Consider the following 21464-nt stretch of genomic DNA (forward strand, 5'->3'; position numbering starts at 1 on the left):
CTTCTCCGGCAGAAGGCAGCTGTGCTGAAAGAGTTAATCTCGCCTGGAACAAACATATCTCCGGTTTCTCAGAAAGTCAAAGGCTGCAGAGGAGCTGGGCTGCCTGCTCCCTGCCTGCCCTGCCTGCAGCCTGACCCCTGACATTTCCACTCTGCTTCTCCCTGGCATGGAAAACTTAACTGTACACAAACAAACAGGTTGGGAGGACAGATAAATGGAAGACAGAGGAGGGGAAAGGGAAGATTTTGCAGATTCCTTGTCACAGCCCTGATTAAATAATAGCAGCCACCACCAGATGTGGGTACGGGGCTGGTGTTTATCAGTAAACTCTGAAGTCTACAGCAAGACATCTCTGTTTAATTAATCCTGAAAGGGTCCCTTCCCCCTTCTACATCCCAGGGAGGTTTGAGGACTGGCAAGTTTAAAGATACAGCGAGTCCTTTTTAGCTCTTTTCCTTACAAAACCCAAGGGCAGAAAGTGCCTGTTTAAAACCACAGCCAGGATTTGCAAACTCTATGGCAAAGACTTCCATCGCATGAAACACGCAGGCAACCCCCCCTGCGAGGGTATCTTTGATTCAGTCGTACTTAACCCTCTGATGCCATATACCCATCAAGTAATACAGTTTCACAATGACCTGCTGGAAGCGTGCACACACATACTCATAACCAGATATGGGTCTGCAGATTTTACCTGGGCTTGGGGTCTCCTGCCATTCTTACCGAATACCCATTTTCCAAGGGATAAACCTGTTCAGTGCTTGATGCAGTTCTGCTGTCCCCCGGTTTTGTCCAGTTTTCCCATTACCCTGGTGGCATCAACATCACTCAGTGATGGAAGAGCTTGCCCATACACACGGAGCAAGACAACTGCAAACACTCCTGCCCCTGGGCTTTCACTTAGCATGGGGAGCCTGGGAGGACCTTCCAAGGCACCTTCCCCTTCAGAAGGTCCCCTGCCCTCTGATCCAAGGTGAACATTGCTCTAGTGCAGGACACCACGATTTAATCCACCAACCGTGAACAGTCACAAAGCTGGCAGGTCCCTCCACGCCTCAGCAGCGGTGGGAGAGGAGCTCCGCTTTCACCCCACCACCGCACTCCGAGAGCCTCAGCGTGCCAGCGAGCACCCGTCACAGCAGCGAAGGAAACCCCTGTCCCTGGGAAGCGGACAGACCGCCAGTACACGTCACATAAACCAAAAAACAGTTTCCGATGGAAGTGGCCTTGGTAAGCGCTGGCCAACAGACAGCAGTCAGGGAGGGTCTGGGAGCAGAGCACTCGGCCCCGGCTCAGACAGTTGCCTAAAAACCACCCACCCGACCAGCGACCGAGGTGCTGGCAGCCGTGCCACCTCCTCCTCCTCGCCCAGCCACAGGGACACCAGGCAGTGGAGCCGGCCGACAGAACAGCATCACTAACACAGCACCTACTATTGGTACAAATAGCTGTTAATTTTCACATATATTTTTTAAAAGTTGGCCATGAGAGTTCATCCTTTCCTCTCTTCCTTTTCCTCAGTAACCATAAAAACAAGCATTAACGTTTATTTATCTCCCCCCATTTTATTTTCCAACATTTCTCCAACTTCAGAGAATAGGGACACACTAAATGGAAAAATCCAGTTTTTCACATTCTTCTTTTTGGTAAGAGAATAAGCATTATTTATTTTTTTTAAACTCTCTTTTCCATTATCTTTCATTTTTTTTCCCAAAACTTGTCTAAAGCTGAAGAAGCTGGCGGTAGAATTACAAAGATTTTTTCTTTTTGTGTGGCGTAAGTTGCAAAACCAGCAAATGACAAAGTGGAAGAAAATCTCTGAAATAATGATTTCTGGTACAGTCACAAGCAAAAAGAAGAGTGGGGAAAAAGGGAAATTTTGAAAGTCTAAGTTCAAGTTGTAAAAGAAAGCTGTATTTCACATCAGCTTTATAAAACTCCCAGGAAAATAAAACGTCAAAACCAGTTATTTTCTTGAAGATCTATATTCTTAAATACCTGTTTTCAACACAGTCTCTTTTTAAAAGAAGTATTGGGATGGGGGATGAACTGTGATGAACTGAAAAATGTCTCTGTCTACCCAAAAAAAAAAATCATTATGCAATGACAAGAGACAATCCAGTATATAATCAAAGACAAAATCCTGACATGTTCAAAGAGAAAATTATTGTAACAGCAGTGACTTTGAAGACAAGAAGGGGTTTTTTGACAGAAACAATGGCCATCAAGATTTTTACTGTAGCAACCAATGCTTAAACGCACAACTTAGTATGCAGTGTGCCCGCCAGGTACACAGCACCAACAGCAAAAAAAAATATAAATAGTGACGCATAAGAAATTCACACCTAGAGCGGAATCAAGCAGCACTCTTTGGATGGTTCACCACTCACACAGGGTCGCAAACACCTCTCATGACACGCAGCCTTGCCCTAGGGCATGAAACGGCCAACGCACAAGTCTGAGAGCAGCCCACAGTTTGGCAATCGTGTTTTCCTTCTCAGATACAGAGTTTTAAATTTCCTAACAATACGATGGCTCCACAAGACCTGGACACCCGGGTTCAGTAGGATCTTTTCACCTGAAGAGCAGGGGAAGGGCCAGTTCTGCACGGTGACAATCCAGACCTCTCTATCCGCCTTGTGGTTTTGCCCTGCAGGGGCCTCAGCATCCATCGGGATTGCAGAGCACTTCTGAGGAGTAATAAAAAAAGCCCCTGGTGTAACACTATACACTACACTGCACATTTTCAATGCCACCCATGAGAAAGCAGACTGTAACTATCCAGAAGTGTTTGCCTTCCAGAGTTATTTCAAGCAATCGTTTTTGTAGGCTTTTTTAAAATTTCATTTTACACAAAAACTTGAGAGTTTTTGTACAAGTTTGTGTAACATCCCATTAATACAGAACTTGTAAGTTACAAAGAACTACACTGAAATATTTAAATTTTCAGCCTTTGCTTCCAGGGAATTGCATATTTGGCTGTAAAAGTCGTGATTTGCAGTCTTCGCTGAACTACTGTGATTCACAAAAAGTGAATCACAAAAGGGAAATTTTGTGACTGAATAAATAGCTATTATGTAACCCATCTAATGAGGAGTATAGTATTTTTCTGTTCTTTGATTGGAAGACTATCGGAAGACGACTGTAAGTAGTCAAAGCCTCACTGGCTATAAATACCCCTTTCGAAAGCAGAATTTGGATTAAGCTCAGTGTTAGTTCGGAGTAAGAGTCAGAAAGAAAACAAACAGATGCCAAGTCTCTTAAGGTATCAACCCAAACGGAAAGTCACAAATGTATATGAACTGATAACTACTTGCTGAGGGAGCCTGAGAACGCATTTTGAATAATGAATCGCAGAACTTCGTGGTCCGTTTCGCAGCAATCTGCAGATGGGTGGGAGGGGGAACCCGCTGAAGCCCTCCGCTCCCTCGCACAGGCAGCGGCCGGCGCGGCGTGTGCCCACTGCACCGGGCTGCCGGGCTCCTGCCGGGGACCGTCCTGGCCCCGCCAGCACACGCGGGGCTCCAACCTGCCAGGTTTCAAAAAGAGGAATGGTTTGAATGGGTCACTGCTGTCCTCCCAAAAGTAAAAACTCTGCCAGAACACGAGCTGCCTCTACCCCGGCCCAAACCTCGCTGGGCAGCCGCTGAGATGCACCCGGGCCAGTTGAGCACTAAATCCCCCAGGAGTAAGTGCACAAGGTGATGTTCAAGAGCGTTTACTTGGCAGCTCCTCCCCAACTTTCCAAACAAACTAAGAGATGTGGACTATCTCCTGCATTTGACCCTGCTCACCCAATGGGCAAGGCGGCAGCAATACTCCTCTGACTGCAGTTGTGCAGGTGCAGACCCTTTGAACACAGGCAGGGAAGCAACGTCTGGGTAAAAAAAGCCACTAAAACCCCAAACAGGACACCTGCAATAGGCCAGAGAGATTTTAGTTTCAACCACTGACTCCAAAAACCACATTTTCAGACAGTATCATGGAGACAAGCTCCAGAGTGCTTTTACAGGCATCAGAACTGCTTTGAGACAATAAGGCCTTATGTTTCTCCCTGTATTTCACGTTTTGGGGGTATCCCAAGCACAGAGTCCCTTGAAGAGTAGTTTATCACAAAAACGATGCAAAAGGCTGCTCAGCGCTGCTGCCAAAGGAGATTTTTATTTTGAACATGGAGACTTTGAGTGGTATCAATTCTGTATCGTATTGCTTATACATGGGAACCATTTTACTAACACTATGAAAACACCAAACAATTTATTTAATAAAAGCATTTTTCCCACTGCAACTCAGCAGTGAATAGCTGCTTCAAGCAGGAATCTATTAGCCCTATTCCTACAGTACTGTTTTGTTCTCACCTTCACATTAAAACCCTTTTATTAAAAAGGAAACCATTAAAAAGCATGAATGTATGTTTTGGTTTTCTGTTGCCTGGGACTGGCTGTTTCTGACTACGGCACGTGCGTTGGAAAGGCCGTGACAACCCCAGCACACTCGCCTGTCCCACGAATGCCTGCGCCCAGGGCAGGGCCAGCATCACCCGCTGCTGCTCCTGCTCACCCGGGAGAGGCTGCTGGGAGGAAGGAAAAACCCCTCGGCTCTCGCATGGACGAGTGAATGACCCTCGGCTGCCCAGAGCCAGAGCCACCGACCGGCGCCTCTTTGAGATGTAATTGCTCCAAAAGGGAAACAGCAAGGAGGTGCCAACGCTGCAGATGGAGGGGAGTCACCGTCACCAAAGCTGGGCAGGCGAGTGCTCCGCGTCCCGCCGGGACTCACCCCGGGATGGGCAGCTCTTGCCGCTGCTCCCACCCCAGCGCACAGAGGGACGGGCACGGAGGGACGTGCCATGGGACGTGCCCACCGGCGGGCTTGGCCCCGGGGCAGTGGCAGCACTCCTCCTGGGGACACGGCCGAGCCCGGCACCCCACGCGTCTGCCCCAGCATCCTCCAGCAAACCACGTCTTCTGGGGGCATCTCCACGTCGGTTTCACTGCCACCGCACAGGATTCCTTCCTTTTTTTAGGCATTTATTTACTTTTTAGAGAAAAGGGACATATTAAAAATAATGGATAAAGTCCATGTGTTTTGGGGAGCAGCGGCGTGGCGCTGCCAGGCCATGCCACATTCAGGCTCAGCACCTCTGCTCCAGCTGTGCCACAACAAACTCGTGCCAGGACGACGCAGGAAAAGGCCACCCTGGGCTGGGCCATTCTTCCTTTTGGAGTATTTCTGGCAAAAATGACCCGGTAAGTGACATATTCGTGTCTCTGTTGCGTGGTGGCCACAGGCCGGGTAGCAGAGCCAGTCAGAGCACAGCTGGCGCGCACACCACAGCTCACCCCATCAAAAAGCACAGATCCAGATGTGAAGTCACACGGATGAGAAGTGCCCATGACGTACGTGCTGGGAAGGGATGGAGAGTCAAACTGCAACACTGACCTTGGAACCCAACATCTATTTTCCACAAAGTGCCCAGAGAGCCCACAGTCATTGTTCCAGTGAGACTTACCTAAAGGGGGGGAGCACTGAGGATAAAGACAGATCAATTTTGCTCTAAAATTTTAAATTAAACACTCCTGTTTTGGAAAGAATTTCATTAAGGTGAAAATATAATATAGAAGTCCCCATTTAGGAAGAATGTGCTATTAATTCTTAGCAGTGTATGCGGACGGGAAAATTGCATTTTTATCTAAATGGTTTTTTCTGCATAACCCATTTACAGTATTCTTTTACAGCTCAGTAATGGGAACTTTTCACATTTCTATTTGGGCCAGACCAAGGCAGCCTTCAAGAACATTTCAAATATAACCCCTTAAAACAAATTCCAAGAGAAGCTCCACAAAAGGGAGGAGAAAGGCCAGTACAGCTCATCTTAAAAGACGGTAAGAAAAGGAAAGGAAAAGCACCTCCATCTTAAAAGATGTAAGCCAAATTTTTGAGGGAGAGAGGAAAAAGGATGTGTTTTAGGGTTTTTTTTTCCTAAGGGACAAGAAAAGGTTTGGTCTTCCCCCTCTTCTTCCTTGTGTGAAGCAGAAACAGCTCATCTTCAATGCAGTACACAGTCCCAAACGCATCCACAGAGCAAAATGGTGCCGCGCCGTGAACTGCACAGGGATATTCTGAGCTGCAACAGTTGCTGTTACATACAGTGAAAAAAAAGCAGGCTATGAAAACCTGTTTTTATCATCATAAACAAATGCTCATTTCTCACTACAAATAGTTTCATTCCATTTGAAACTGAATATAATCTAAACAATAATTTCAAACAATTGACACTGTGATCCAAGTTTGCCTGATATACTGCCATCAGGCAGCACGAATAAAGTCAAGTAAAAGCAAAAGCAGACTCAGAATTGACTGAACCATGTTTTACCAGGTTTGCCTAATCTAGTACAAATAAAAGCAAACATAAAATTCAAAGTGTTTAAAATTCTTAATTTTATCATCAAATACCTAAAACTCAAGGAACACAAAACAAAATAGTATACTGGCCTTGTGTTTCATAAACAAATCAACTGATTCTCCAAATAATGTAGCAGGGCTCACAAAAGAAGTTAAAGCTGTATGTTTTCTAAGCATTGTGCATTTGACATTCTTCACCTCTTTTTCCCCCTCCCCATGTGTTGGCTTTTATTAGCTTACTTCCAAAAATTAGTATAACAAAAAAATTTTCTCTTTCAAAACAGACATTTAGAAGTGCAGCAGCTATGGAAATACAATTGGACAATGAACAGTTTTTACTCCCTTTACCTAGCCATACTCCTCACTGCAAAGCAGTAATTACAGGAATCTACTTCTGTTTTAAGCTTTACAGTAAGCTCTTTCCAAATTTAAGGCCAGCAACCAACCCTTCATTATGCTTAATAGGTAGACATAAAAACGTAATTGTATCACAGTCTCTCCAACTGCATGTTTCTCCAGCTCCTGAAGCTCACACTTGACTGATTCAAGGAAGAGATTTTTAATCTATTCTTTTCTGTAACTGAAATATTTCAGCACCACCGGCATAAACCACTCTAGAAAAAACTACACAAGATACAAGACGATTTGGATAATTATTTGGAGCAAAACTCGATGGCTTTGTTACCCCCCCGTTTCCAGCGCGGCGTTTGCCAGCCGGCCGCAGCCAGCCCCCCGCACGGCAGCAGCAGCCGGCGCTCGGCGGCGTGGCCGGAGCCCTGGCAGAGCCGGGACCCCCGGGCCCCCCCCGGGCCCCCCCCCCCAGGCCCCAAGCACCCAGGGGCCCGACAGCGGCCCACAGGCAGCGGGTCCGCTTCTGCAGTTCCGCTCAGCACCCTGGCAGAGCAAGGAAAACCAGGACGCAGCATGCTAACTCGACCACCTACAGGAGAAATCCCTTTATCGTGGGATCTATAATACTGCTTTGCACGCACCAAGTTTAGAAGTAAAGATAATCCAAACAGCCAAGGCTGCCCCCGAGCTCCCTGGAGCTTCTCCTGCGACAGTCGCCCCAGTCCCCCAGCTCTGGAGCCCTCGCGATTCCCACCCGCTCTGCAGACAGCCACAACCAATTAACAGACGATGGTATGAAACTTCCCATGGCTGGCAAATAACAATAATAATAATAAAAAAGAACCAGAATGAAGAAATGTTTTGCTATTCTCTCTTTTTTTGGTGATGTGCCTATCTGAAAATAGCTAGTATGAGATTTTAATTATACTTGAGACGGTCCTATTTTTTCCTCTGCCTCTAGAACGACAGCGTGGTAGAGCGAGCACGGGGAGTTGGGATGCTAGCTGCTTCTCCCAGCATAAAAAGAACAGCATGTGCCTATATTTAGAGGTAGAGAAGGGAACTACAGCATCCAGGAAAAAAAAAAATCATACTGATTTTATCTTCAAAAAAGCACTTGTGTTTTTGGTTTGTTTAAATGAAGAATGTGTTGCAAGTGTTTGACCCTATATCCAGCAACAATAAAATCTGTTCCATCAAAAAATACCAGCTGCTTTGCACTTTGAATGATAATACTATTTTTAAAGTGTTTCAGAATTATTGTCTCATAGATTGTGGTAATTTCTATTACAATTACTGGGAAATTCCCTTTTTTTTTTTTTAGAATACAAACAATAGGCACATTTATTGCTTCTTGCTTTTAAAACTGTATTTAGTCTGAAATTTGGGCTACTCTTTAGACTAGGCAAAAAAAGTTTTTCAGTCTAACATTTTGGTTCAAATTAAAATTAACAAAACAAGCAAATCAGGTCAAAAATACCTGCAACATTAGAGGCAAAAAGTTGCCCGACTGCCTTACACGTCTAAGGGATACCCCATTTCTAACAACATCCCATCAGTCCCACTGTGGGTTTCAGCCACACCAGGGTGCTGTGATGTACCGGACGGCTCAAAGCGTGGGGTCAGGCTGTGGCAGGGGGAGGATCTCCCTCTCCCCTCGCCCGGAGAGAGGAGAAGCCCACCCGTGGTGACGCTTCCATCCCTGGGCGTCTGAAGGAGGTGAAAACCCACCTCGCATCACACTACTTCTACATCATTTTGGTTTCTTTTCCTGCTGCTCAGACTGAGAAATTAATTTAGAAATTCACTCACATGCAGGACCAGAAGTGCCATAACTGAGGGGTTTTTTGTCTTCCCAAGAGAGGAGAAATGCTGCACAGTGAGGGCAGTACTGTCCCCACCAAACACACCGGAGGAAGAAATAATCGACGCAGAAACGAGATTGCCAAGTAGGGCAAGACACTCTCAGCTCCTCGTTTCCCCTGCCTACACACACCTCTAACCACCCCCTTCAGGCCCCCGGCCGCACGCCCCATCCCGGCACCGTTCAGTCCCGGCGTGCCAGCCTTGGTTGGGCACCCAAGTGCCCAGACTCGACCCCGGGGTCCCCCCGGCCCTGCCAGCGCGGGACCCCGCTGTGCGTGCCACAGCACCCTCCACCGAAGCCCCGGCGGCGCCGCAGTCGCCCGGCCACAGGGCCGCCCGTTTACCGGGACTGGCGAGCCTCCGGCAGTGGCCGAACGACATCTGGTTTATCTCATTTGGACTGTAAATCTTTAGCAGTGGGAACGTCTCCCAGGTTTCTAAAGCACCGTGTCAATTTATGATGCAATAAATATGATCTTAAATAATAAAAATAATAATAGAGCAGGACCTGAACACAGTCTCTACTGCGATCTAAATCAAACACAAACCCAAGTATCCATAAGTGCGATGGTAATGACTTGACCGACTGTGCCATCTAGCCAGGAGACGGGAACACTCAGGCAGGCAGACGTTCCCTCTCCGCCTGTTTTCACCCGACAGACAATCGGAGCATCACCTCCAGCAGTGGATGGGAGGGAACGCTCAGCCCTGGTCCCCAGGGACCCGGCCCTGCTCGCAATGCGTTCGCATCTGCGTCTCTCAGACATCCTTCATCTACAGCATCCTCTGCTCCACGTGACTGCTCCTACCCAAGACCAAAGGGCTTTAAAATGTCACTATAGGGGAAGATTATACACACTCCCCCCAAAAAAATTAGTGGAAGATTTTTCTAGGAAAGAGAGCCTAAAATTCTGACCAGATAATAACCCCAGCCCAGCCTTCATTTCCTATGTTAATAGATCAATTTACATCTTTCTAGCAAAATGGTTTCAGGCTACATTAAAAAAAAAAAAAGTCATGCCTTTCTTCTTAAACTGCATTTTGGGAGAGTATTAAGAGGAGGAAGGAAGGATATGACTGTTTCCAGGGTTTTTTAGTGTATTTGCTTCACACAGCAAATTAATATTCTCAATTTTAAATCAGAAGTATATTCTTAATTAGGGTATGAAATGTTTTAAAATTTTCTTCACTTTACAAATGGCTGCTTTTTCAATTAACTGTGCTTCCTCAGCCTCAGGATGATCTTTCTATTAGCAATACAAATGCTTTCTAATATTTTGTGAATACTAATTCGCAAAATTAATTAAATGCAGACTTAACTCTGAAAACATATATTTTACCACAAAAAAATGCTGTCTCCCAACTACTGACTGATTACAGGCTTTTCTGTGATCAAGAGTATCAAGTCCTCAAGGGCCAGTGGTCAGAACTGAAGGCAAGAGGGTCAAAAGAAACAAAGGCAGCAACTCAGTTTCCTCATCTCACTTTTTAAATGCTCCAAACGGGGTGGGGAAAGAAAAGATAAATATCCAAAAGTTCAGACAAACTGGCCATTGGAGCGAGGCTGCAGCACCATCCCCAACACAACACCGCACTAGAGAACCAGAGTAGCCCTTCAGAGCTCACACACGTGTTGTCTGTGTTTAAACTCAAATAAACTGTATTTATTTTTATGTAAAAAATCTATCAAAGCAGCACTTAAACGTAACCAGATTTCTGCTTACCAAACCAAAAAAAGCATCTTTAGACAAATCTTAAAAGCTAATAAAAATTTAGACGGCGCAGTGTCATGCACTGTGTTTTTATGTTAAAATACTAAACTGACATAAATAGATTTCCTAAAATTGAAAACAAACAGACGTAAATTGCACAACTAAAGGCTCCCAGCAGAAGTTAAGCATGCAGATGAGAAACGGCTCATTCTCAGGAGCTTCCTGTGACTGATGCATACGTGCATCCTGGGGAGTGAAATCATAAGATGTGATAAAGCAGTTCTCGTCTAACAGGGGCAAGACAAAACTTGGAAAAACTTTAAAAATGGCCAGCATGGATCAGCCCCAGCCCTACGGGCAAGGGATGCACTCTAGGTTTGAGTCAGGTGTCTCGACTGTGCACGAGCCCAGAACACAAATACTCTTGTGATAACGCTTGTGCTGTTACAAAAAATGAGAACTCAAGTACAAGGGAGAAGACTGCTAGAAAAGCAGTAACCACAATATTTTTTGCATCAGTATATAGATGAAAAGCGCAACACAAAGAGGGTACATTTGTAGATCATCAAGTCTTACAGCTTACTACATCAACTCAGGAAAATGCATTCCCTGTGTACATATGCTTTTGTCATTTGCCAGGAGAAGAGCAGAACATGAGGACTTAGAAGAGAGGGTGCTGGGGGGGAGAGGAGAACAAGGGGTGCTGAGGAGGGGAGTAGCAAAGCAGTATCATCTCAGATGTTCTCTTTGAAGTATTAAGAAAGTCAGCTTGTAAAAATTAATGGATTAGACCTCCAGCTGTTCAATTCTCAGCTTTAAATTTAAAAGTTATTTGACTTCGGAACATTGGCACATAATCCATAACATATATTTAAACTTGTAAAAAAAAAAAAATAGCGTTAAAAAAGGTCACGAATAATTCATAATGTTTTAACTGCACCAACACAAAAGTGTTTTGCAAAGGAAAAGTAGCTAACTGCAAAAAATATCAGTGTTTTCACATAAGCTAGTCATGTTATCACTATGTGCAAACCGAGTCTGTCTACAGAAGAGCAAAAAATTCAGATTTACATTTTAAAAGTTGAGAAATCTAACCAAGATCAGGAAAGTCAGGGCAGACCTTGAATTTCCTGGAAGATTCCGCAGCTTCACCTATTTAATTTCGATGGGGTTCCCTGCCCTGTGTCCCTCACCCAAGAACTGGTGCCGAGGAAGTGCACGAGCAAGTCATGTTCTAAATATACCTCATGAACGGAAGCTCTCTCTTCTAAAAACACCCCTCAAATAAATGAAACAAGACTAATGCTGTGTTTAAAAAAACCCAACAGATCAATCTTAAAAACGTCCTGCACACTCTAAGGTGTATTTACAGGTGCCAGCTTTGTTCTGCTCCAGGGCTTAGATTTTTCCGTGGGAAAGCCAGAGCAGTTTGACGGAAAGCGGGCAGCGGGCTGGGCAGCGGCCGCGGCGGCCAGGCGGGTGCCCGGTGCCGTTATCGGTGCCGCCGCATACCGGGCGCCCCGGCCCGAACACGTGAAGGACGATCTGCTTCACGCTGGCGGCAAAACAGGAAAGGATCCCACTGCCCCCAGTGTGACTGGTCTCGCTATTCTCAGTGTGCTCTAGGAAGTACGTAATCAAACTGTTTATGGTATTTCAGTAAATTTAGCATTAAAAAAGCATATGTGTTAGGCCACCTGAAGATTCATTTTAGAGCCGGCTTTACACTTTCTGTGGATACTCTACTCACACTTGTATTTAATAGAATACACAAGAAACCACAGACTAAAAATGTACAGTAATTTGTCTAGTACTAAAATTTTATATGGCCACATAAAGACATTTTGCTGTACCAAAACCTCTCCCTGGTAAAGAACATTGCAGGAGCTGGGAGTCAGCTGTTACAAATAAAAGCAGCCTGTATCCTTTTAGGTTAGACTTTCCTTTAATGCCTTACCCTTTGCTCTATACAAGCAACAACAAACTGTATCTGTAGGTATTGCTGATTAATAATGTTTTTTAGTAAAAAATTATTTGCAGTTTTATGGCTGAGCATTCCACTAGGTCATTGGTAAAAAAAACAGGTATTGCACGTTAAAAATTAAGAGCAGACATGGTGTCAGAATAAATCTATGCTGTCACCTAAGCTCATTTATAAAGTCTAATTCATTTCCTTTTACATCATATGTAAAGATCTGAAGCACATTCACACACCAAGTTCAAGAAATGTATCCCCCAAAGTCTGTCTCATGCACTCTCTCACACTAAGCGTGCAGAAAAACAAACCAGTTAAAACGAACCTCACAACTAAACGTGCCACTATAAAACAACAGACTTTGATAAAAAGTCGTCATGACGCAAACCAAATTTGTGATTTGCATTAATTCAAATACAGCTAGACTGTCCACTAAAATGAGCAGAACTGGTAAATCTAAAGACCTAAAATTCATAGACAGACAGAAGGCAAACAGAGTGCCTATGGTAGTTACTGAAATGCCAATAAATTCACACACTTTCTGCATTAAATATCTTCGTGCATTACAGCAGCAATAGCAAATACTATTGAAAACTCTGTCCCTTGCCTTCTCTAATATTTGCCATAAAGGTCTACAAACACACTGCTGCAGAATGTTTATAAAACAAAGGAAAACATTTCTAAACAGGACCATTTACTGCTAGAAAATATTAAAAATGATAGTCGGTCAAAGTAAACAATAGAGTATTACTGTCATTCACATGAAGCCAAGTCAAGCAGGGGCAACCTCTCGATTTATTTTTTTTGAACAGGTCAAAAGAGTTTAAAAGATCACGTTAAACCCAAATGCACACTGAACTCTCTCCTACGATATGCAACGGGAGTATTCTTTCCTCATAAATCTGCATGCTAATCCAGATCATTTATTAAAGATGTGTATTTCATATCTGTGGAGTGTATCACATAACTTCTTGGCAAAGGCAATAGCATTTTTTTCAGTAACTGTTAAAATTCCTTGTGTAAGTTTAAACATCCCTTTCAAGCAAACAAAGCAGCATGGGGAATCACAGCTCCATTGCTGCAAGTGCGCTGAGCTTCATCAGTGAACTCATTTCCAGCAAGCCTTACGACAGTACAAACCCCTTCCAAATCACATATTGCTTTCAACGATATGTAAGTGTTTGAAATACCTCACAAGAGGTCTGACAAACTCTGTCTCAGTAAACAAACCTAGTCCCTTGGTAAAGCCTCTAAAAGAATTTAGCAGTATTTAAAATAAAAGCACGCAGCAGAGCATACTAGGAAAAGAAAGAAAACAAAGGCTCCTAGCCGCATCTGGACCAAATTTGACCTTTGTTAATGTATTTGGTAGTAATTTGCAGATGTTACATACTGCTTCATCAAGAGTTTTGGCCTGCTGGCTAATTCAAATGATAGGTTCAGTGTTACGATGAAATATTAACAAAAACTCAAAGATGAAAACTAACTGTGCTGCACTACACGTGCCCATCAGCTTGGACAGACGAGCCCAACGGCCACCGAGCAACTGAATATGTTCTCATTTTTTTCCAGCCAGCACCTGCATGGTTCTAGGTTACATATTGATGTCTTCACCTGACATCTCCAGTATGGGACCTTCAAAATCTGAATTAAAAACTAAAAACAAAACCCCACCAGCACTTAATTACTGGGTTTCTAGAGAATACTAATCAACATTTCACTGAAGGGGAAATTGTTCTGGTTCAGTCAAACCAGGCAAAGCAAAACCCCATTAAACTGGCCCTGGGTTTTTAAGTGAATTTGATCTGGTTATTCTTTGTTAGCTAGAGCTGCAGTGTTGGAAGTCAACACGACCTCTCTAGGCTCAGTATTACTGTATCTCCCTCCCAGCTCTAGCTGCATGGCAGGGGAAAACATTAAATTCTAGAAAACATTTTTGGGGAAAAAAACAAACTCTCAGTTGCTTCACATGAAACACAATAGTACAAGATGTACAATGCATCAGAGAAAACTCGTTACGGAAAATCGCGTTACAGCGACGAGCAACGTCCAGCCAGCATTAATAATATTAAATTCAGAAACAAAATGAGAACACATGCACAGAACTGGCTGAAGGCTATCACTGAAGGCTGTGGGTGTGTACGTGTACAGCACAGGTGCCTGAAAGAACGTTATCTGCTCCCATCTACCTTTAAAACTCAGCTCACACCGACCGCTAGGTACTAGCAAATCATTTTAATGCCATTATGAAAAAAAAAAGAGATGAGCTATAAGGAATCGGACCAGCTATTAAAACAACTCAAACAAGTTGTTTCCCCCAGTAATCTGGGCAATAACAGAGTATTGGAAAAGTTCCCGATTCCGCTGCGTTTTGGGGAGCCTGTCCCTTCCGAAGCTGCCCCTCCACGGCCGGCAGCAGAGCTGGAGCCTCCGGTCCCGGCATGGGCTCCGCGGCGCGGGAGGGGGCAGCGGGAGGGCGGCCGCCACGCTGAGGGGGAACGGGCCCCCGACACCCGCCACCCCCCCTCCGCCCTGCCTGGAGCCTGCGGCGCCGCGGGTGCGGATCACGGCGGTGCCACAATGGGAATAAATCACCCAACGCCTCCCTCCCATCGCGGCAGGTGTAATTAAGAAGCCCACCAGCAACGCCTGTGTGTCGGTGGGGGAACTTGGGTCTAACGGCTAATCTCCCTCTCAATAACACCACGCAGCGCTGCGAAATGGTGAACACTCCCCTGGCACAGCGTTAAGCACATTTAGGAACTGCTTGAAATTTGGAGGAGCGCTGCCTGAAGCCTGCGCGTTCACCCTGCACGCGTCCACCGGGGAACTGCCCCAACAAACACCACAGATGCAAATCCCAGTCGGCTAAACGGTTTAAAATCTCAGTCACTGGATAAATAAAGCCTTTTCTTAAACACAGTTTCAAACATTCGGGGGTATGGCAATGTGAAGTTAAATTATTTCTACTAACCAAGGAGAACAGCTTGTTTTGTCTCACCTATTGTATCTTTATCACTTCCAACAACAGTTAAAGTAAATTCTCCGCTGGTCTATATGAATTTCCTCATCCGAAGAACCAGCCCATTCAAACCCTTCAAGTGACTAAAGTGTGAAACAAAATGAGTGCCTCTATGCATTGTTGTAAAACTGGTTTGCTATTTTATGTTAAGCCTCTGAAATACTAAAACATATCCTTATATAGGAACGCTGATTAAATGGTTTTCCTTCCAAGTGATGAACTGTTTTAACAGCAACATTGTGGTTATCACGACCAGAAAGCAATGACTTATTTCACTAGATGTTACTAAGAATAGCGGTGATCAAAGTCAACGTAGGAGTGCTGTTAAAGACGTTAAAGAAAGCATCGCTCCATATGACACATATACACAAAATATACATAATTTTAAACCAAACTACGCTTTTAATAAATGTGCTGTTCCGGATTAAATCACTGCTCAGGATTTTTTTTTTTTTTTGATCCATGAAATTAAGATCTAAGGAATAAGTAACTCTTTTATAACCGATTTCTAAATACAGCACGGTGTGTGGATCTGCGTATCTGTATGCGTGTGTGTGTGTGAGAGTGCACGCAGAACGGGGGGTGCGTGTGTGTTGTGAGAGAACGTATATATGTGTTCGAGTCTGCCAAGGTAGAAGTGACAGGAACTGTGATTTGTGCTAACTAGCTATTGATCCAGTCAGATCTAGATGTTGTGTACAAGAAACAATAAAAGAGAAGGGGCCAGGAAGGATGCTGTGTGCAACTCCATTTAAAAATGGAAAAGAAGGGCCCCAAACAAACCAATTTATGTCCTTGCCTGGGTGAAGCATGGAGAATGCTGATGGGCTTCATAGAGTCTGCTGTGCATGCTAAACACTCCCGCTTGAAATGAGAGTCTCCTGCGCTGGGCATTAAACATGAACAAAGAGACAAACCGTGGGGGCTAGGATTCACGCTTCAGAAAGCCAAAGCTGGAAAGCCAACCAGAACTGGGGGTAGGAAATTGCTCAGTTTTCAAACCAGCTCCCTTTTGATTCTCCCAACACCTTTCTTCATGAAATTACAAAATGCAGAGGACTGTAAAAAGTCAGTCTGTACCACCAGATGTACTGAAACCGATTTCAAACTAGCTAGCGGTACCAAAACATCAACTTTCCTAGGCACAAATAATGAGTTTATATTGCATAAATTATACACGTGTACTTATAGCACATCAAAAAATTGCCTGCGTGCATTCATACGGCAGGTACCTGCACGTGCATCTATTGTAATATTCGCACACAGGGTCAGGCAGTTTGGAAAATACGCTTTTGATAAGATAAAATAGAAACCAATTGAATCTATAATCATCTTTATCTTAAACAGCTTTTATAATAGAGGGCTTTCCATTAAAATATTTTTTCCTGAGCTTGGGGAATTATGATGCCCTCTAGACACGGGGAAGGATCAAAAATGACAACTAATGTCGAAATTAAACATCTGTCAACTAAGCGAGTTTTACACCAGTAGACCCAGAGCCTTATTTTAAATTGACTTTCTATTAAAGGAAAAAAAAACACGTTAAGAGCCTTTCAGTTCAGTATCGCGCTGCTGGTAGGGAAACACCTGGAATCGGGGGGACAGCCCCGCTAACAAACGCATTTTCAACGTTAAATCTCTGTAACAGTTTGGGCGAAATGCCTGGCAGGATCGGCCGGCACGGGGCTCTGCGGGCGCCCCCTCCTCGGCACCCCACGCCCGGCAGCCCCCCTCCACGGCACCCCAGGGCCCAGAGACCGGCTGGGGCTCCGCCGGGAGCCCCCTGCTCAGCACCTCGAGAGCCCTCGGGGGGCCGCTCGCGGGAGGCGCGATGGGGACGGGGCACAGACCGCCGCGGGGCCGCCGTCAGCCGCCGCTCCCTCCCCGCCGCTGGCCGCGCCGGCAGAGCCACCCGGCATCCCGCAGCCCCAGCCCGGTGCGGGCAGGCAACCGGCACCCACCGAGGTCACCACCGGCGGCGGAGAGGGTCCGGGGCCAGCGTGTGCCCGGCGTCCCCTTCCCCGAGCAGCCCGCTCCCCCCCCACCGTGGGCCAGCACCCGCGCGGGACGACCGATACCTTCTTTGCTGGGGTTCAGGGGCTTGGGCTTCTCCCAGGGCGCCATGGGCTTGTCCTCCTCCTGCCCCTCCATCAGGGCCTTCTCGCCGGGCAGGTACCAGGTGGAGTTGTGCTCCGCCATCAGGGAGTCCAGGTCGATGGTGCTCATGGCGCCCTTGACGCCCTCCGAGCAGCAGCTGCCCAGGTCGCTGTCCCCGTTCTGCCCCGCGCACTCCCCCTTCTTGCTCTTCAGCCCCAAGGGCTGGTCTTCCGAGATGCTGAACTGCTGCCGCTGGAGCTGGATCTGCGCCTGCAGGATCTCCAGGGGGTGGATCTCGTCCTGGGCCGAGGTGCTGGTGGGGGTCCGCACCTGCTCCATGCTCGGCGTGCCGGGGTGGGCGCCCGCCGTGGTGCTCAGCCCGTAGCTGTCGGGGGTCGAGGTAGACGTACTGAGGAGGCCGAGGGCCAGGGGCTTCTGTCCGTTGAGAAGTGCGTGCTCCCCGCGGGGCAGCTTGGGCGAGCCGCCCAGCAGCGGGCTGCGGGTGGGCTTGGAGGCGGCGTTGTCGGAGCTGGAGGACACCTCGTCCTCGTTGCCGTAGCTGGTGCTGACCTCGTCGGGAAAGTCCACGTGCGGGGAGCTGCCGTCTGACTTGGTCACGCTCTGGATGCCGCTGTCCAGGGAGGACATCAGGTCGGGCTGCTCCCCCAGCAGCAGCTCGCCGCCCTTGCCCCAGGAGGGCGAGGTCAGGGGCTTGTCGTGGGGGGTGCCCCCGCCGCGCTCCGCGCCCGCGGCCCCCGGTGGGCCCCCCGCCGCCGCCGGCCCCGCCGGCTGCCCTGGGCTGACGCCGGCCCCACCACCCTCTGTGGCCGAGAACTTCTCGAAGAAGTTGCCGGGGCTGACGTGCCCACTGTCCCGTTTCCGGCGGCCCCGCCCCCGCCCGCCACCCGCCTTCCCCTCGCCGCCAGCCGCCGGCTCCAGCGCGAAGCCGGGCGAGAGGCTGCTCTCGGCAGGCAGCAGTGGGGCAGCACCCACCGCCTTGCCCGCGCCGCCCCCGCCCGCCGGCGGCCCTGCCGGGAAGTAGTCCGGGGCGGTGGGCGGCGGCGGGTCGGGCTCGGCCTGGCTGAGCTTGCGCTTGGCCTCGGCCGGGCTCTTCTTGTTGAAGGTGACGTTGAGGTTGGGGGCGCCCAGGCTGGCGATCATGTTCTGGCAGGCGGTGGAGAGCGCGGCCAGGCAGCTCTGCCCGAAGACGTTGTCCTTGCTGGCCGGCTTGCTGAAGGAGCCCAGCGAGAGGGCGCCCAGCTTGCTGGTGGCGGGCCGCGGCGGCGGCGGCGGGGGGAACTCGGGCGGGGGTGGCGGGTAGGCCCCCGGCGAAGCGCTGAGGGCGGGCGCAGCCCCGTGGGCCGCCGGCTGCCGTGCCGCCGCCGCGAAGGGGAAGCCGGACTGGGCGGCGAAGTCGGCGGGGCCGCGGCGCTCGGCGGGGGCGGTGGGCAGCGCCACGCCGCCGCCCGGAGACTGCAGCTGCGAGAGGCCGCCCATGGCGGGGGCGAAGGGCGGGTGGACGCCCGGCGAGGGCAAGGCCTGCGCCGGCCCCTCACCCGCCATCCGCAGCGGCTCCTGCAGCCCCAGCCCGCCGGTGCCCGGCCGGAACAGCACAGCGGCACCGCCCGGCTGCAGGCCCAGCTCGTGGGGGGCCGCCTCGGCCGGCAGCCCCGGGGCCGCCATGCGCCGCGGCAGCAGCTCCCCGGGCGGCGGCGGCCCCGCGAACCAGGCGCCGTCGGGGGCCAGGTGCGACGCCGGCGGGTCGAAGCCGCGGCCGCCGCCGCCGCCGGCCTCCCGCTCGAAGGCGGGCGGGGGCAGGCCGCCGGGTGGGCCCACCTCGCCATGGTGCCCCAGCTGCTGCAGGCTGGGCGGCCGCAGGCGCTGCTGGCTGCGCGAGGCCATCTGCTTCATCACCAGGGCCGCGTTCTGGCGCTGCGCCAGCGCCGGGTGCTCGGGGCCGCCGTGTGGCAGCGGCCCCCCGAAGGCCTCGGGCGCCGGCGGGGTGAACTCGCCTGGCAGGCCGGGGTAGGCCGTCGGGGAGAGGTGGCTCTCCATGGCAGGGCCGTGCATGCCGCCGCCCCAGGAGGCGCAGCGCTCGACGCCGGGGTTGCCGGGGAAGTCGAACCGTGGCCTCTTGGCGACACTCACGTAGGGGGCATCGAAGTGCTGCAGTCTTTGATTTGGTGGCTGTTGCGGAGGAGGGTGCTGCATATTAAACACGGGGTCGGTGTAGGGATGCATATTCCTGTTCTCCAGTCTGTGAATAGGGTATTCAAACTGTGCATGCTGGTTCTGCATTATGGGCCCATTGTCCTGCAGGTTGGGGTTGGGAGCGTTGGCTTCTGTTTGCTGTTGCCTAGGGATGGCTGGCGGGCAGGAGTTCTGTCTGGCCAGCAAGCCCGGCGGCTGCTGCGGCGGTTGCGGCGGCTGCTGCTGCATCAGCGGGTGCCTGGCGCTGGCCCCCGGCTCCAGGCCGGCCGACATCTTCCGCGCTCCCCCGAAGCGCTCGAAGAAGACCCCGTGCTGCTGCGGCGGCGGGTGCGCCTTGGCCACGGCCATGCCCGGCGCCCGGGCCAGGGCGGGGGCCCCCGCGAAGCTGCCGCCCGCCGGCACCTGCCGCCCGCCGCCATAGTGCGGCAGCTGCCCCTCGGGCTCCGACGGCGAGAAGACGGGCAGCTCGAAGTGGCCGGCGGCGGGGCCGTCGCCGGAGTAATTGTATTCCAGCGAGTCCACGCCGCCCTGCGCGGGCAGCCGCCGCTGCTCCAGGCCGTGGGGCTCGGAGGAGCCGGCGGCCGGCAGCCCGTGGAAGGAGGCGGCGCGGTTCGGGGACTGGTCGAGGGGCAGGCAGGGCGCCGGCACGGCGTGGCCGGAGGCGCCGGCGCTGTGGTGCTGGAAGTCGGGCAGGTTGCCGGGGCGCTGCTGCCCGAAGCCCTCGCCGCCCTGGCTCTCGGCCATGTGCTCGTAGCCGTCGGCGAACGCCGTCTGCCCGCCCAGCGCGCCGCCGTAGCCCAGCAGCCGGCCGCCGTGCACGCAGGAGGCGCCGGGGTCGGGCCCGAAGTTGCCGCCGAAGGGCGGGGGGTGCTGGTGGGGGTGGTGGGCGCCGCCGGGGCCGCCGTGCGGCTGCTGCCCGCCGAAGAAGCCGTGCACCGGCGGCTGCATGCCGGCGCCGTGCAGCTCGGCGGGGCTGCGGCCCGGGAAGCCGTAGGCGTCCCCGGCCAGGCTCATGTTCATGCCCAGGAGCGGCGGCTCGCCCAGCGCGCCCAGGGCCGGGTCCACGGCCGCCGGGCCGCCGCCGGGGAAGGCCGGCGCCTTGAAGTGCGCGCTCATGCTGAGTCCGGGCTGGCCGAAGCCCCGCTCCGCCTGCCCGCCGCTCCGGCTGCTGCTCTGCGGCTCGAACTGCTCCAGCGCGAACATCCTGCGCGGCTCCTCAGAAGGGCATGGCCGCCGCTCCGCGCCCGCTCCGCCGCCCCGCTCCGCGCCCGCTCACATCCCGCCGCTCGCCGCTGGCTCCGGCCGCCCGCCCGCGCTCACCCCGGCGGCTCCGCCGCTCGCTGCTGCCCGAGAGCCGACGGGGCGGCGGGCCGCCGCTCATAGGCTCCGGCGCCCAGGAACTGCGCGCCGCATCGCCGGCCCGCCGTGCAGCTGCCCGCGGCTCGCAGGGCTCCGGCGGCGGGGCCGGGGCCGGGGCGGGCGGCGGGGCCGGCGCTGCGTGCGGGCGCTGGGAGGGCTGCGCCGCGCTCCCTGCGCGCTCCCTCGCTCTCACCCGGCGCTGGCGGAGCAGCAACAAGTTTTGCATTTCAGCGATGAATTTCAGCCATCGGGGCTGCGCCAATGAGCGCGGCGCGGCCCGGGGCGGGGCTCGCCGTTAAGGTGGCTCCGCCGCGCCGCCCGGCCCCGCCCGCCCCGCGGATGGCTCCGCGCCGCTCCGCGCCCCGCCAGCCTGCGCGGGGACCCGGGGCGGGGATGGGGGGTACGGGACACACACACATGGCAGCGGGGCTGAACCGACCGGCGGGACCGGCGGCCCGTCCCGCAG

General features: G+C 51.0%; 1 protein-coding gene across 1 annotated transcript in view; it reads right to left on the reverse strand.

Annotated features, from left to right (window-relative positions):
• The window catches only part of MN1 (MN1 proto-oncogene, transcriptional regulator), a 40037-nt gene extending 18930 nt beyond the window's left edge, over positions 1-21107 (reverse strand). Inside the window, exon 1 of the mRNA XM_074886959.1 lies at positions 17410-21107. Within this exon, the coding sequence (XP_074743060.1) occupies positions 17410-20842 (3433 nt within the window). The 5' untranslated portion in view covers positions 20843-21107. The remainder of the gene's footprint in view (positions 1-17409) is intronic.
• Positions 21108-21464: the final 357 nt, after the last annotated feature.

The sequence above is a fragment of the Strix uralensis genome, chromosome 17, assembly GCF_047716275.1.
Source record: "Strix uralensis isolate ZFMK-TIS-50842 chromosome 17, bStrUra1, whole genome shotgun sequence".
In the NCBI taxonomy this organism is placed as follows: domain Eukaryota; kingdom Metazoa; phylum Chordata; class Aves; order Strigiformes; family Strigidae; genus Strix; species Strix uralensis.